At 38.3% G+C, this 15639-nt stretch overlaps 1 protein-coding gene across 1 annotated transcript; it reads left to right on the top strand.

Moving 5' to 3' along the window:
* The first annotated feature begins 217 nt into the window (after window positions 1–217).
* MtnC (Metallothionein C) lies at window positions 218–736 on the top strand. The gene is made up of 2 exons (XM_017180187.3): window positions 218–326; window positions 426–736. Exons 1-2 carry the CDS (start codon window positions 302–304, stop codon window positions 530–532), a joined length of 132 nt encoding a protein of 43 aa, XP_017035676.1. The 5' UTR covers window positions 218–301; the 3' UTR covers window positions 533–736.
* The last annotated feature ends 14903 nt before the right edge of the window (window positions 737–15639 follow it).

Genomic DNA, 15639 nt, shown 5'->3' with positions numbered 1-15639 from the left:
TGATTAGTAGGTCTTTACTGCTATCTTATCATTTATTCTCAGATTGTCACACTGACTGATAAAAATATAAAGGCAGGTCTTAGCTCGATTTGTGCTGGGTGCACTCATGTAATTATTGTTGATTTTGCGCACGTTTTTTCTTCTTATCAATCAAAACAGAACGCAAAAGTGTTCACCCGGCACTGCTTTGGAGGTAAAACCTATAAATACCCAAGAAACGAAGACCACTGACCATTCACACATTACAAAGTATTTAGTCAGAGTTACAATTTAAAGAAATACAATACAATAAACCTTCAAGATGGTTTGCAAAGGATGCGGAACTAGTAAGTTAACGAATATTATTTAGAAAATATAACAAAACCAATCTGGGTCATAAAATGCTTAGTTTTATTGATTATTAACTTGTTATATTTATTTTCTAGACTGTAAGTGCACGGACACCAAGTGTGGCGATAATTGTGCCTGCAGCCAGGACTGCAAGTGTGTCTGCAAAAATGGACCCAAGGATCAGTGCTGCAAAACCAAGTAGATATAGATTTGCCGATCAAAGGACACCGAATAAATGAAACCAGTGGCCAAACCTCAAGCCAAACCCACACATTTCCCTAGAAATGTCTGTCAAAAATGATATTTCGCTTAATTACAGTTTTCGCGGGCGACAGACACACTACTAAAAATGCATAAACACACAAAAATGTCGAGGACAAATATATTTAGTCTGATGGCAGCATGACCATGATGTTAGTTTTTGTTTTTGTTATTTGTGTCTGTGGCCCAGAGGCTAAGTCCTCTTCTGGCCAAGTGTCACACACGCACATTTTTGGCCAGGGTCGTCGTCGTCGTCGCATTGCAAAATGCGCAATTATTGCATTTGTGGCGCGTGGCAGGATGTGGCATCCGTATGGCAGGCAGGATGTGGCAGGATGGCTGCAAAATTTATGCGGTCTCATTTGGAGGACACAACTCGAAATTGTGACACTTGTAAGTGAGCGTGAAATAATTTCGCGCATTAAGTATACGCAACGGGGGCCCGCTGCCATTCGGAGTGCAATTGTTTAAGCAATTAATTAGCACAGTTCCGCGACAATGAAGTGCCGAACAAAAATACCCAGAAAACAAAAAGGAAATATAAAGCTGAAGCGACGGCGGCCACTTAAGGACTTTTGCTTCTTCGCCTACAGTGCAACCTCCTCCACTCGGATTGCCTTCATAATAACCACGCCAAAAGTGGGAGGGGTGTGGAAAACTCGTGTTTCACTCCAACAATGAACTCGGTGGTGGGCGCTGCGGGGCTGGGAAAAATTCTAACCGCAAATTGCGGAAATGCCTGTCTGGGCCGTCTGCTCGTCTGCCTTTCTGCTCTAATTGTCTGTACATAATTTAGGCAAACATTTTTAATTAAGTGCAATGCCCGGCTCACACACAAGTACATGGCTTGGTTTTTAATTCCGTCATTAATCTTTCAGAGAGCCATTGCGAGGTGTACTCGAGCAGTTGATCGTAGCAATTAGTGCCGAGTTTTAGACTTTGGTGTCTGTTTGTTTGTTGTTTCGCCTGAAACACAACAATCAGCAAACAGTTGCCAACACTTTTTGTTTGCTGTTGCTGCAACTTTATTTACTCAGCTGCGGTGTGTCTGGATTTGCCCTTTTTGTTAATGGTTATATTAGCTAAGTCCTGAATTTTGAGTTTAAAATATTAACTGGTGCCTAAAAATGATCCTTAATTAAACAACTTAATAGTAATAACCTTTCTTGAATATAAACCTCTTAACTTGTTCCCAAGAAAAACTCTTACACAAATTGGGTTAATTATAAAATTAGCCATATCTGAAAATAAAACTTGTTGAGCTACTTTTACCAAGAGAATGAAATCTTGTACACTTTTGTCGACCATCCTGGCTTTCTTATCGCCACGTTTTTGGTGTTTTTCTTGTCTGTGGCACTCGTAACTTTGCCGCAAAATTGCTTGTTTCCGCTTCCGGCCCCTTAACCCTCAACAGCCCTCGGCCGTCGCCCACTGATAGATGCCATTATGACCTACACTTGGCCATAAGTTTTCCCTCTGGGCCGACAAACACAACCACCACGATGACTACGACGACGACGACGATGAAGACTACGTTGTTGAGGCTGAAGCTGCTGGCGGCAATTAAAGCCAATTATTCTGAAATAATTGTTTTAAGCTGATTTCTTGGGTCGGGCCTCCTTCTTGAGTTTATTTTGGTTGTTATTTTATATATATTGTTTGTTTTTCTTTTTTTGTCGCCGCTTTGTGGTGTTTTTTATTATGGATTGTGACCCATGATGTGGGGTTTTAAGAGCTTGTGGGCTTTACGCGGCTTTGGGCTTGACATTACGCTTTTTGTGTGTCTTTAAAGCGATTCTCATTTTCAATTTGCAATCCGAAAAGCTCGTTAAAATAATTTGTCACAGTATTCTGTTTAATTAAAAAGTTTCAAATGAATGTGCAATGCCATTAAATGATTCTTTCCAGCTTCTCTCACTCCCTTCTGTGTGTGTTTCGGGGATGCCTAAAAAACAATTAACCCAACTGCAATGCAATGCCAAGCATTGTCTGTGTGCATGTGTCTGAATTTGTATAGGCAACTCGAGTTTTCCATAGTGGGAAAAACTTGACAAAAAGTGGCATATTACGTGGGGAAAAAAAAAAGGAATGAAATTTATTTTAATATATCATATACCCTGATAAGCCTATTAGCCGCAAAATTAAAAGTATTTAAGATATTTGCTCAATTTGGCTTAATTTGTTTACATATTAAAATCATTAAATAGCCCTAATTATGCTTGAAATGTGCAAGCTACTTTTTTCTTTATTGGATTGGAAATAAATATTTTACTGATTTTGCAACACAGATGTTAATTTTTATGTTTCAAAGACATATGTACATTACACTATCTGATATTTAAGCTTATTAACACTGAATAAAAATGGATTGAAATCGTTTAATTTGATTTGATTAATGTTCATATTTTATTCATTAGTAAATGCCTGCAGATTTTGAGATATGTACATTCTCATACAGTGTCATAAATCTGTCTTTTGGCATAGTGTGCCCGTATCTACATATTTTTAAACTCTATTTTGTATGGTTAAGCAACCAAATATAACATTTTTTAATCATATTTCATTTATATATTGTTCATTAGTGATAAGTATTGATATTTATAGCTTAAATTCCTAATATTTTTGGTTTTACTTTTTAATTTTAGATAAAGTGTCATAAAGCTTTAGGTGCTTGGCATAGTATCTAAGGGTAAGTATTATAATTACAGCTTATTCACATTTTGTTCATAACTAAGTGCCTTATAAATTAGTGATAAATAGTCCCATTTAACGCTTTAATTCTAAATATCCAGGGTTTATTTCTTAGTTTTAAATTAAGTGTCATAAAGCTTGAACTCTTCGTCTTTTATAGATTTTTCTTTAAAGAAGAATAAATTTTCTTTTAAATACTTATCCCAACTGCCATACATTTATTTCAGTGGTCTTAAAAATACTAAACCTTCTTGTTCTATTTACCTTAATCAACAGTTACATAATACAGCGTTCTTTCCTCTCTGGACTGGTTACGAATAACGATTCAATGTGTATATCCTAATGTTTCCGAGTGCCTTTTTTTGCATGTGCAATTCTACAATTTCATTTGCTGGCCCAGAAATAAAAGAACTGGAACAAAAAATATTCTATACAAAATTCGCAACGGAAATGAATGTTGAATGGGTCTATGTGTGGGTGAGTGTGTAGGGGGGGAAACTCGCACAATAAAATTTATTGTTGGAGTAACAATTGTTGTAAGCCCTTGCTGCTGTGTGCGTTTGTCACCCACAATGTCCGTCAGGGGCTTCATTGTTTCGCCACATAATTAATTGTCGTAGTTTTCGGGTGTTAAATAATTAGAAAACAAGTTTTTCAGCTATTAATCAACGTGTGAGTGAGCAGGAGGAGTGAGCGGGTATTCTTCGGGTTTTATACTGCGAATGTGGTTCAATTTAATGGCCACAAAGTCTTTACACCCACATAATGCCACGAATTAACCTCAACACCTTATCAATGCATAAGGGGAAATGGCCTCTAATGTGCTCCTTAAGCCCCAATCGTAACCCATTCTAAATCACAACATAATCCCATAATTTACATAAAATGGAGCCAAATCGCTGGGACACGAATACAAAGGAGGTTGTGACCCACAAATACAGCACCCACAAGCCAGAGAGAAAAAAAACGAAATAAAGAAAAAAGCCAAGAAAAAAAAAACACCCTTAGGTTCCCCCAAGCACACAAACATTGGGCTAACGCAATTTGCCCCACTCAAATATCATTATGTCATAAATTGATGTTGAATCCTTGTTCATTTATGAAATTTCCCCATTCCGCTCTGTGTGTGTGCGCTTATAAAGTTCACAAGTTCGATTTGCCCCCAAGCAAGGACCCCCGAGTGTGTGGGTGTGTGCCACGAATTTAAGTTTTTATGAGTGCCATCAGCATCACCGGCATCATTGCCATCATCATCATTGTTCGATTGACCTTTCTAATTGCCAAGGTATCTAGTTTAAAGTGCGTTCGATGAGGGCGCTAGAGCTGGAAATTTGCATGTCCCTTAAGAGAGATGATGCTAATGAAACGTCAATTATGTGCGACCGTTTACAAGGACTCTTGGCAGAATAATACTTAAAAGCAGACCAAGATGTCTTTGCTCGACTATGAAATACCTGGTATGAAGTGAGGTAGGGAGTGTTATTTATAAAGGAAAAAGTGCAGTTGATTTTCCACATTTTATTTAAACTTACAACTAAATCCAAATATGAAATTATAGAAAATAATCTTGATAAACTTCAGATTGAAAATGTAAATTCTTTATATAAATATTTTTTTTTTAGGATTTTTACAACTAACATAATATAATTTTATAATGTAATTTTATATCTTTCCCGAATGCTTTGCTATATACCTTATTCCGTCTCCGAATACCGTGTATAAAAATGAGCACGTGACCAACTTTGTCAACGCCTGTGGCATATCCAATTTAACCCTCAAATGGCTGCCATTATGACAGCATCATGGAGCATCAGGAGCAGCAGAGGAGCCACATCAGTAGACCCGCTGAGTTATTAGCGAATCGTGATTGGCATAAATCAATGCAACAACGACTCGGCCGGCGGTGGTTGCAGAAGGTAGAATGCACCTGCCGTAGACACACTCTTACTTGGCCAACTAACTGCTACTGGACAGGTCAGAAGGACTCTTTGGCCCTAATGGCCTGCCCGGGCCCATTGAGGAATTTATGACTGTCATTCGTCTGGCACTCAAAAGGGACGACATCCTTGACGATGACATTGTCCCCCCGCCGATGCGCTGGGCTGCTCTGCCGTAATCCCACTTACAACATCAAGATGGATGCCATCGCTGATGCGCCATTTATGCTGAAACCGAAATCGAAAGCATATCGATCACATTAACGTGGCATAAAGACTAAAGCGGATTCGTGGCGCATTGCAGATTTGATTTGCATTGAGTGCGCGCGGCATTGTTACAAAATGCAAATGTCGGTCGTGGAATAACTCTGCTAAATAGTTGCCCCAACGATCTGTTTATGCACTCGACATCCGCTTCCGCATTCGGACTCCTTTCCGTCCTTTGTATGACAAAATGCTGGACAAAGGATTTAATTAGTTTTTCTTTCATTTGCGATGCTAGCTGGTAGCCGGTGTAATTGCTTTCGAACAGATATCACGACACGCGAGAACATTTCGCGCACGAAGCTCGGGCAAAAGCCAAATTGAAAATTAGAGAAAACGCTGCTGAGCTGGGCTCCCGTTAGCAGGACGAGAGCAGGGTGACGACAGGATGCAAGGGAGAGGGTGAGGGCCAGCGGGAGATAGCACCGGACTGCAGGGCCATCAGGATGCCGTTTCTCTAATGAAATACTTGTGTCGTGCGCCTGTCGACATTATTAACAGCTTCCGAACTTTTGAATTTACGAAGCGTGGGTCAAAAAAAAAAAAAAAGAGAGACCGAAAATGGATTAAAAACTGCAATCGCCAGAGCGCCAGACACTCAAAGGGAAAATGTGAAAAGTGTGCTAATTTCCATTGAGAGCTGCACTGGTGCAGCAGCAGCAGCAACATCAGTAGCAGCAACATCAGTAGCAGTAGCAGTAGCAGTAAAAGCAGTATAACAAAGGCCAGCGCACATGAAGAGTGTTTAATTCAAATGGTGCACGGAGCAAAAAAAGAGGAATCCTGCAGCCAATTTGGTTTCCTTTAATGCCGTTTTTCATTAGGTTTTCGTAATAATACATTCCACCAGCAAATTATTATATTATATTAAGAATTAAGTTTTTTGATTTTTTAAAATTATCTTTAATATATGAATAAACAATGTTTAAATTAACAATGTAGCTTTAATACCATAGTACCTTATGACACTATGGTATCGATTTAAAATATTTTGGTTAATAGGAACACGGTCACGGTTTTCTATTATTTTACGTGATTTTTTTTGTTTAAATTTTATAAATTAATGAGTAATACATTTTGATATGAGTATTGTTTAATTTTATGCTCGTTTAAAGTATTTTTTCCCCTTAATCGTCTGCTATAAATTAAACCAATTAATGACACCAAAATAAGTAATAAACAAAACAAATAAGTCTTGCTTATACCTTGATCTAATTTTCTTCTTAAATATATTGTTCTGTTTTTTCAAAGTGCTCTTTATTCTGACCATGGCCGGAAAAGTAGCTGCTGTTTGGCTCTTTCCCGTTTGGCTGAGTCAAGTGCAGCGCAGCAGACGCAATCGCAGTCGGCGGAGCGGGTTTATTTATTCCCGCAGCCAGTGGGTTTCCGCATGTTGCAAGGGAGATGGGCTGTAGATCGGGATCGGGAATCCGGGACTCCCATCGAATAAAGTCGCTGCTGCCTTGGCAACAGAAAGCCAATTTATGTGCTTTGTGTGTGCATGCATTTTTGTTTGAGTTTGCTATATTTTTTATTGGCAGCAGAATTTATTCACAAATATGGCTACTGTTGCGCCACTCCAAACCTTTTGCGGAACGAGTGTAGGTGATGTTTATTATATAAAGGATATATGGGAGCACTAGAGTCACAAAGAAGAGGATTTTTTATGTATATATTTATACCAGACAGCCGCCGAAACCGACCCAGACTCCGTCTAGTTTGGTTTTAGAGATTTATTTGATTTTATTTTAAAACAAATTTGAAATAGGAAACACTTGTAGATATAAGTCTTAAGTCCATAAATATTTATAAAAATTATTAATAAAATAAATACAAATAAATAATAATAAGTTTATGGAATTGAAAGTGAAACATTTAATTTAAATTGGCTTAAAAATAAGACATTTACTTTATTTTTATACCCTTGCAGGGTATTATAATTTCAGTCAGAAGTTTGCAACGCAGTGAAGGAGACGTTTCCGACCTTATAAAGTATATATATTCTTGATCAGCATCAACAGCCGAGTCGATCTAGCCATGTCCGTCTGTCCGTCTGCCCGTCTGTCTGTCTGTCCGTCTGTCTGTTTCTACGCAAACTAGTCCCTCAGTTTTAAAGCTATCTGAATGAAACTTTGCATATAGTCTTCTATATACTCTCACTGCTATATATGTCGGAACGGGCCGGATCGGGCGACTATATCATATAGCTGCCATACAAATGTTCGATAAATTTTTAGAAAAAAAATTATTACTTGGCTGTTTTTCAACATATTTGCACTATTTTTTACATATGACCATCTTATATTATTTCTGAACTTTGGTACAAATTTTATGAAAATCGGACGACTATATGATATAGCTGCCATAGGAACGATCGGGAAATTAATAGGAATAAAATTATAGCTTCGTTGTTTTTCAACGTATTTTTATCTACTTTGAGATATAAGCTTTTTTTATTATTCTAGAATTTTGGTATAAATTTCATAAGAATCGGACAACTATATCTTATAGCTGCCATAGAAGCGATCGGTAAATTTATAAAATATATAAAGCTGGGAATGTAAAACTGTAATTGTCAAACTGTAAACATAATAAGTATAGGTAAAATGTAATGAAACTCTGTTTTGTGTCTGTTTTCGGCATTATAATTTATAATATAAATCTAAAAACCAATCTGCAAGGGTATACAAACTTCGGCGTGCCGAAGTTAGCTTCCTTTCTTGTTAAATATATATTTCTTTGCTATAGTTGACACTACTTCCTGTGAGACCTGCCATTTTATCTACTTCATATATCCTGTTGACGTCTCAGGGGAAGTCTTTGGCCTGGCAACGGAGAAAACGATCAGTTGCTCATTTTTCCTTCTACTATTTGGCTTTTTTGGTTCACTCTGCGTATGAGCAATTTCCGATTGAGCGACAAAAGGCCGTGAAGCCGCCGCATAAATCCACCATATCGTATTAAAGGGACCAACGACGTCGTGGCTGCCACAGTGCTGACATTCCGATACCATGGAGGAGTACCTTTGGCATTTTCCGAAGTCAACATACAATATTTGTCGTTGCTGCTGGTCCTTTTGCCATTGTTGTGTGCTGCGAAGCTTTTAAAAGTTAATAAATCCTTTTAACTTATTCCATATTTCAATACGGCTGCTGCCGGAGTTGTTCTTTTTTTTTTTTTTGCGTTTTTTCCGTCCGTGTGTGGCATTCGTTTAAATCGAGAAAAATGCCATCGCCATAGCCATGGCGAACAATGTGAGTTGAGTTTTCTAGGTGGAATGATGATGAAATCAATGGGGATGCCAATGCTGAATGAAGGCAATTCTGTTTATTGAACAACATTATTCAAATGGAGAGGAGTTGTTGCCAGGATTATGAAGCCGCATTTGTTCATTTCAACATCATTCATATTGGTTTATTTGCAATGATGCAGAGGAGACTCGTCACTAAACTTTCTATCTGTTTCAATTTCTATTTCTATTTTCATTTCAATTTCAATCTGCCGAGGCCTATGGATACTTGGGGGTAGGGGAACAGAGTTAGAGTGGCTCATCATATATCATGGGCCATTGTCAAGCATTGTCTTCCATTTCCGACTTACATTTCTTGAATATTGCGTTATTTTTCCGTTTCTGGCCTTACGGTATTCTTCTTTTCCATTTTTTTTTTGATTTGTTGTGGCAACGAACATTTATATTCCTTTTCGGCCTTTTAACGATTCATTTTTTATAAGAGAGAGCGCGCGCTCCGACTTACAGTAAGCTCGGATTCCTTTCAGGACTCTCGGCAGTATCCGCCCCCGCTGCGGCCTCCTCTATCGCCATGTATTTTTATTATTTATTATCCGTTTTAAATCCCGGCTAAAGATCATTATACACATCAGTGCGTCTGATTGTGAGAATCGCAGCTACTTCTGATTTTCTGATTTCTTGTTTTCGACGTTTTGCCAGCCTCCTTAGCAGGATTCAATGCCCACTTCATCCTCCATCCTCCTCCTGCTCCCACGCAGTTCGCAAGTTTTCACCAGGATATTCGGTGGGCCGAAAAAGGGGGAAGGACGCACAAGCGCAAGAGCGAGGCTGGCAAGGAAAACGATTTAACTGAAAATTGAGGTTGAACTTAATCATAAATCAATGCTAATGATGCCAAAATGCTAGAAAATTTCCTACTCAGCCGGGGAGCGCCATTTGGAGTGGATATCACTGTTCGTTTGCAGGACGGCGGACAGGGATTTGCAGAGCTGGCATTTGCCAGGACACGACTTCTCCTACCCCTGCCTTGGCCACTTGGCAGATGTCTGACTGTCATTTATTACAATTGCTTTGACTTTTGTTAGTTTGTTGTCGTTGGCAGTTTTTATTATGCATCTCATTGCCGGGATATCCAGTATCTCTGGGGTGTGGCTGCCTAGGAAAGTGGGCCCTGTGGGATCTGTAATCAGTTTTGCGATACCATAGCCCCATTTATTCTAGAATAGGCAATATTAATAGGAAGATCCCAAGCATAATCAAGAGGAGGGATTGGAAATTAAAGCTATCAAGAGGGAAATTGATCAGAAACTGTGTCAAGGACAGTTTCTGCAGAATGTGGACATTCTGAGAATGTAAGGACCTAAGGCGCTAAGCCAAAGGGGATCCTTTCAGCAAGATCTTTAAGAAGCTGCTTTGGAGATCTTTCGTAGAGTGTTTTGGTATCAGGCCGTGGTCTTTAAAATGATCTATAACATTGAAGGTTAAACAGGAAGGGTAAATGTACCTTTCCATCAATATTTTTAGGGAATTACATTTGATATTCTGTCACTGAACTTTAAGATTCTAAAACAAGAAAGTCTTTTTTTTAATAATATAGTTGTAAGATTTCTTAATACATTTTTAAGATTTTAAAAAATCTCAGCAAGTTTTTTGAACAAAGAAAATTGTAAGAAATAAATTTGTAATATATTATTACTTAATTATTGTTCACAAAATTCCTCTGAGTTTTTGCATAAAGATTTAAAAACTTTTACCTGGAGTTATTCACCTTTCAAGTCATTCTTTCAACTACTTGGGCAGAGCTCCCTTTCCAAAAGTCTAGCCAATATCCGTCGACCAATATCCATATCCTTTTTAATACACCTCTGGCCAAACAAAGCTCGGGACTGATAGCTCGTTAAAGTGACGCCATAAAAGCAGCACGTAATGTGACGCCCGAGAATTGCAAAATTCATGAAGGCAATGCGAAGGAAATTCAGCTTGAGGAATGGCCCAACTTAAAACCACGAATAATAGTTACACTACAAGCTTAGTTTACTAACTTATATTAAAATGACCCACACACCTTATAATTTTTTCTGAATTTAATATTATGATTTTATTTGAGAAAACTTATATTTTCAACTTTGTTTCTCTGAATTGAAATTTTTAGCTTTCACGTATATTTTTCAGTTAGCTCACATATATGCCTCTAAGTAGGGCATTTACTACATGCATGCTTATATATTCAAAGCACTTTAAGTCATTTATATTTCGATAAAAGTGTTTATGCAAATCTTGTAAAAACGTAATCGTAAAGCGGACGCAGAACCGCCAACGATACGAAAGCCAATGTCGATGCCTTAAAGCGCATTACGAGGCGCCGCTCTCCGGGAAAGCGGGGGCGGAAAACGCGTGGGAGTAAGGGGGGTGGTGCGAGAGGAATGGCATCCGAGTTGTAAAAATTGAAATAAATGTATGCTGGGACCCACACCGACATATTGTATGCAAAACGCGCCCGTGTGCGTGTGTATCTGCGGCATAAGTTATGCCTCGCTGGTGGCCAAATGGACAGGGCTCGGCACCTGACTGCCTGCCTTCCACATCCAGTTTCCCATCCAACGCCCAGGGCGCCACCCTCTTCTGACCTCAGGCCCAACCAACAATGGAACCAGAAATTTTTGCAAATAGAAAATTGAGTTAGCGGCCGCTCTCGTCCTCCAACAAAAAAAAAAAAAACAAATAATAAAAAAACAAATGCGTAAGGTGGCTGAGGTGCGTTGAATTTGTGGAAATTGCCTTTTTACGAGCGTATTAGCATGCGCATGTGAGTCGCGGTTACACTGAAAGTGTTTTTGTTTTTATTTGAAATTAATTTTGCTATTTGTTGTTTAAGTTTTTATATATTTAAACATATTTTTTGAGGGGCCAGCTTCTTATTTAGCCCAGGTCTAGGTCGCTGATTTGATCGGCTTAAATGATAACACTTACATTAGGCCAAATTCTGTATTTTGACAAAAAATTCGGACCAATTTGAGGCTTTACAATGAACATATCTTTCAATTTCCAGCCAATAGGAACCTCTTCAGTTTTATTTTTTGCGTCTTTTCCAACACTCACTCGGTGTGGTTTTTAAACAGTTTGTCTCTGAATTCTGAGTTGGGAATTTTAGTGGAAATGTCTGCTTAAAATTACTGATTCTTGCAGAAAAAATCAATCAAAAACTTGACTTTAGACCAAAATCAAAAAATCTTGTTTTGGTTAAGCAAAAATGTTAAAATATAAAAAGTTGTTAGTACCAGTTTGTCTCTAAACTTGGACTTGGTAATTTTAGGCTGATTTGTTAAAAAAAAATTATTTAAAGTTTAATTTATACCAAATCCCAGAGAAATTTTTTTGTTTATAAAAAAATGTAAAGTGATTTAATTTTAAAATTAAAAAAATTTAAAGTTATTTAATTTTAAAACTAAAATAAAAAAATTTTAAAAATTCTTTTCTTAAAACTAGGGCTTCTATTTCTTGCTGTGTAGCTATTTGCATTCCTGTGCGAGTGTGTGAGACTCACGGCTAATGTGTCCCCAGTGAATGAAGGTGGACCCTTCAGGGCACTGGCCTCCCTCTTCTTCCCTCCCCTCGCCTCCCCCCGCAGGAAGACTCCTTTCGCCGCAGATAAATCAATTTACTCTCATTTTATTTGTGTGCATAAATTTGGGTAAAACCAGGAAATTTAGAATGATTTTATAAATCTTCGCCTTTGGCCCCTTATTTTTTATCCACCTTCTGTCCAATTCCATTTGAATTGAAATTTTAAATTAAAGCCACCCTCAAGCTAATATTTTACATTGCCTTGAATATATATATTTGTAGATAATTATTCAATTTGTGTAAAAACACACTCGTTCGTTCAATTTAATTTCGCCAATTGGGCTACGTTTTTGTGCTCACCTGGCGCTGTTTTTTTTTTTTTTTTTTGCGAGTGTTGATGGAAAAGCTAACAAAACATTTTCCAATTCATTGAGTTTTACAGTTGCCATCCATTGGCGTCATCAGTGATTTAGAATCCTTCTGCCAGTTTGCGAGATATCAATGGGGAAACAGGATTGTGCTCTTTGTCACGTTCCCATTTTGTTCTCCCTTTTGGCTGGAATGTATGTGAGAGATGTCAACAAATGTCAACATGCGATTTGTCAAATTGTTGAGAAATCTATATGTACATATATATATATATAGAAAGTGCGAGGTAGCAGCGGCTTTCTAGGGATCTGGTCGAGCGTAAAAATGAAATTAGATTGACATTTGATACATTTCCTTCTTTTTGAGTGGGGTTTTTTTTTTTGGAGAGATTTGCCTACAGCCCCAGCCCAGCCCAGCCCAGCCCAGATCACTGTCACTTTAAATCCCCGGCAGTCTGTCAGCGAGAGAGCCACCTGGGGGAATATACATACTTATACTCGCGCAGAAGGCTCCGCCGACACACATGCCTCAATATACGGCAAGTGCTTGACATGTTTTCGATTTCTCCGGATAAACAAAGAGCACAACAAATCACTAAAGTGAAAATGTTAAAAAAAAAGACGATAACATGGAAAACAATTTACAATTGACATGTAAATAAGCGTCGGGCCTTGGGTGGGTTTTTAAAGGAAGATGAGGGGACACGGTCTCCCGGCAACGCATCAGCGTAGTTCCTTAGGTTTCTTACTCCCAACTAATTGGACGTTGAAAAGTTTCTTCAAGTGCAGCTTATCTAACTCACCATTTGAAATAAGACAAACAAATAAATTGTTATTCCCAAGATACTTTAATTCGGTTTTAAAATTCAGGAAAGTCTATTGAATTCGCTCAACAAACTTCTTTTCAGGTTTAGTCTATTTAAAACATATATTAAATATTTGTAAAGTAATAAAAATAAAGGCTTTGTCATCAACTAAGTGAAGTAAAAACCATAAATCTTGAACAATAAAACCAGTAAAGTTACAAGCATTTGTTTAAGGCTTTGGATGTGAACGATATTTGTTGCCCTTCTGAATTTTCCAAATAAATATAAAATAAAATAAAATTCAATTTACCATATGTATGATAAATGTGTGCCAGATTTTATTGAATTTTTATTGTATTTTATTATCTTACAGATGCATAAACAATAGAATTCACCTGAAGCTCTTGTCACTTGACACTTTGTATACTTGATAGAATCTCGGCTTCTATAGTTAGTTGGCTAATGAGACCCTCTGGGAGACCGAAACACGTCTTGGCACTCAAATATTTATGCGCATCTTTGGAGACATAAAATATTTAAACACATCATCACCATGCACTCTGTGTCAACACTTTCGCCGCGCATAAATTTTGACCTTTGCACGCTTTTGGTTTTTGGCCTCGACTTTCCCTTTGGCGGCGGCATCAATCGGGGGAGGAGCTGTGGCAAAGAGGCAAATCCATCAGCAAAGTGCACACATTCACCGCCGCCACTCTTGCTCCTCCACCTCCTTAGCCGCATCAGGATCCTCATCCACTAGATATCCTGCTGGCAGTTTGACAGTTTCTTGCCTAAAACCTGCTGCAACACGGCGAGCTTCATTTTTCTTCATTTAGTGCTAGTGGCTGGCACAACAGCTTGAGTGCAGGCGCCTCTGATTTATCTGCCAGTCAGCTTATAAATATTTCAAGTGCTTGCATTTTAGTGCACGTGTGCCGCATTATCATCATTGCCTCCCAAAGACTTGGCCAAAAGACTCTGGCCGCGTCGAGCATGCTTTTAATATGCAACGCAATTTCACAGAGCCCGATGAAGGCGATGAGGAGAGCTGGTCTCAGATTTTTCGCCCTCTAAGACACATGCCAGCCATTAAAGAATGCTGCCGGGGGGGAGGGTTGGTTAAGAGCTGCATTTTATACAGTTTTCAGTTGGGATACACGGAGAGAATCTTATGGGTTATTGAAAAATAATATTAAAAATATTAAGCTACGGAAAGGTAAAGCTGGATTGTTACTTTAATTCTTAGAATTTCTTTATTTTTCTTTACATAATTTAATTTATGAATTCTAAACTTTAATATATATTCAAATTATTTTCCTTCGTACCCAAGAAACCCTTTTAAATTAGCAGTAGTTGCATTTAAAAGTTAAATATATACATTTTCCTCTGTGCAAATGGCTAAATTTTGACCTGAATCCTTGCCCAACTTTGATTGTTTTGTGATTGCTTCATTATTTGCAGTTATATCGGTGTGTGTTTGTCTTTATTGCCATTGCCTAGGTGATTTAAACTAATTAAAATATGCTACAAAGGCAGCATCATCTTTAAAATGCCATCAACAACATATTGCCAGTGTGTTTGTGCTGCTGCTTGGAGCAAGTTTACTTTATGGTTGAGGTAATTTAAAGGCCCACAGACACAGGCACACGCGTAACGTACAACGTGGCCAATATTAACTAACGCACACACGTGCGGACTAAATGAAATTCATGGCATATGTGCGTGCGTTCCATACGTGTGTGTGTGTGGAGTATCTGTGTGTGTGTGTGTGTGCTCTGGTGGTGGTGTGAAGCGACATGCATGGCATGGTGATAGTATCTCTGGCCAGCTTCCTCTTCTAACAGCCAACAGCTACTTTTGCCCGGCAGTAACCAAGTCAGCGTGCCAGAAAGTGGTCTCTCTCCTTCCCTCTTTTGCCTCGTTTTAGTTGAACATTTTTTACGAATTCCTCTGCCGCTGCGGGCCAAATGAGATTTAAAGATGGGATAGGAGAGGGGCAGACACACACCACACAGTTATGGCACTTCCTGCAGTAAGTTGCGGCCACACACACACTTGGCCCGGTTTTTGGGCTTTTTTCTACGTCATTTTTTTTTTCTACTAGTCCGACTCTTTAGCATATTTCTTTTAGCATATTTTTATTTGTAGCATTTATAAGTGAATAAATG

Source organism: Drosophila kikkawai, chromosome 3R (genome assembly GCF_030179895.1).
Source record: "Drosophila kikkawai strain 14028-0561.14 chromosome 3R, DkikHiC1v2, whole genome shotgun sequence".
Taxonomy (NCBI): Eukaryota; Metazoa; Arthropoda; class Insecta; order Diptera; family Drosophilidae; genus Drosophila; species Drosophila kikkawai.
The sequence above is the reverse complement of the archived record's forward strand: the minus strand, read 5'-3'. Positions and strand labels throughout refer to the sequence as shown.

Excerpts from the sequence above, each read along its gene's own strand:
- MtnC (XM_017180187.3), top strand. The coding sequence starts at position 302 with ATGGTTTGCAAAGGATGCGGAACTA. Across the intron at positions 327-425 it reads TTGCAAAGGATGCGGAACTA|ACTGTAAGTGCACGGACACC; the intron begins GTAAGTTAACGA and ends TTTATTTTCTAG.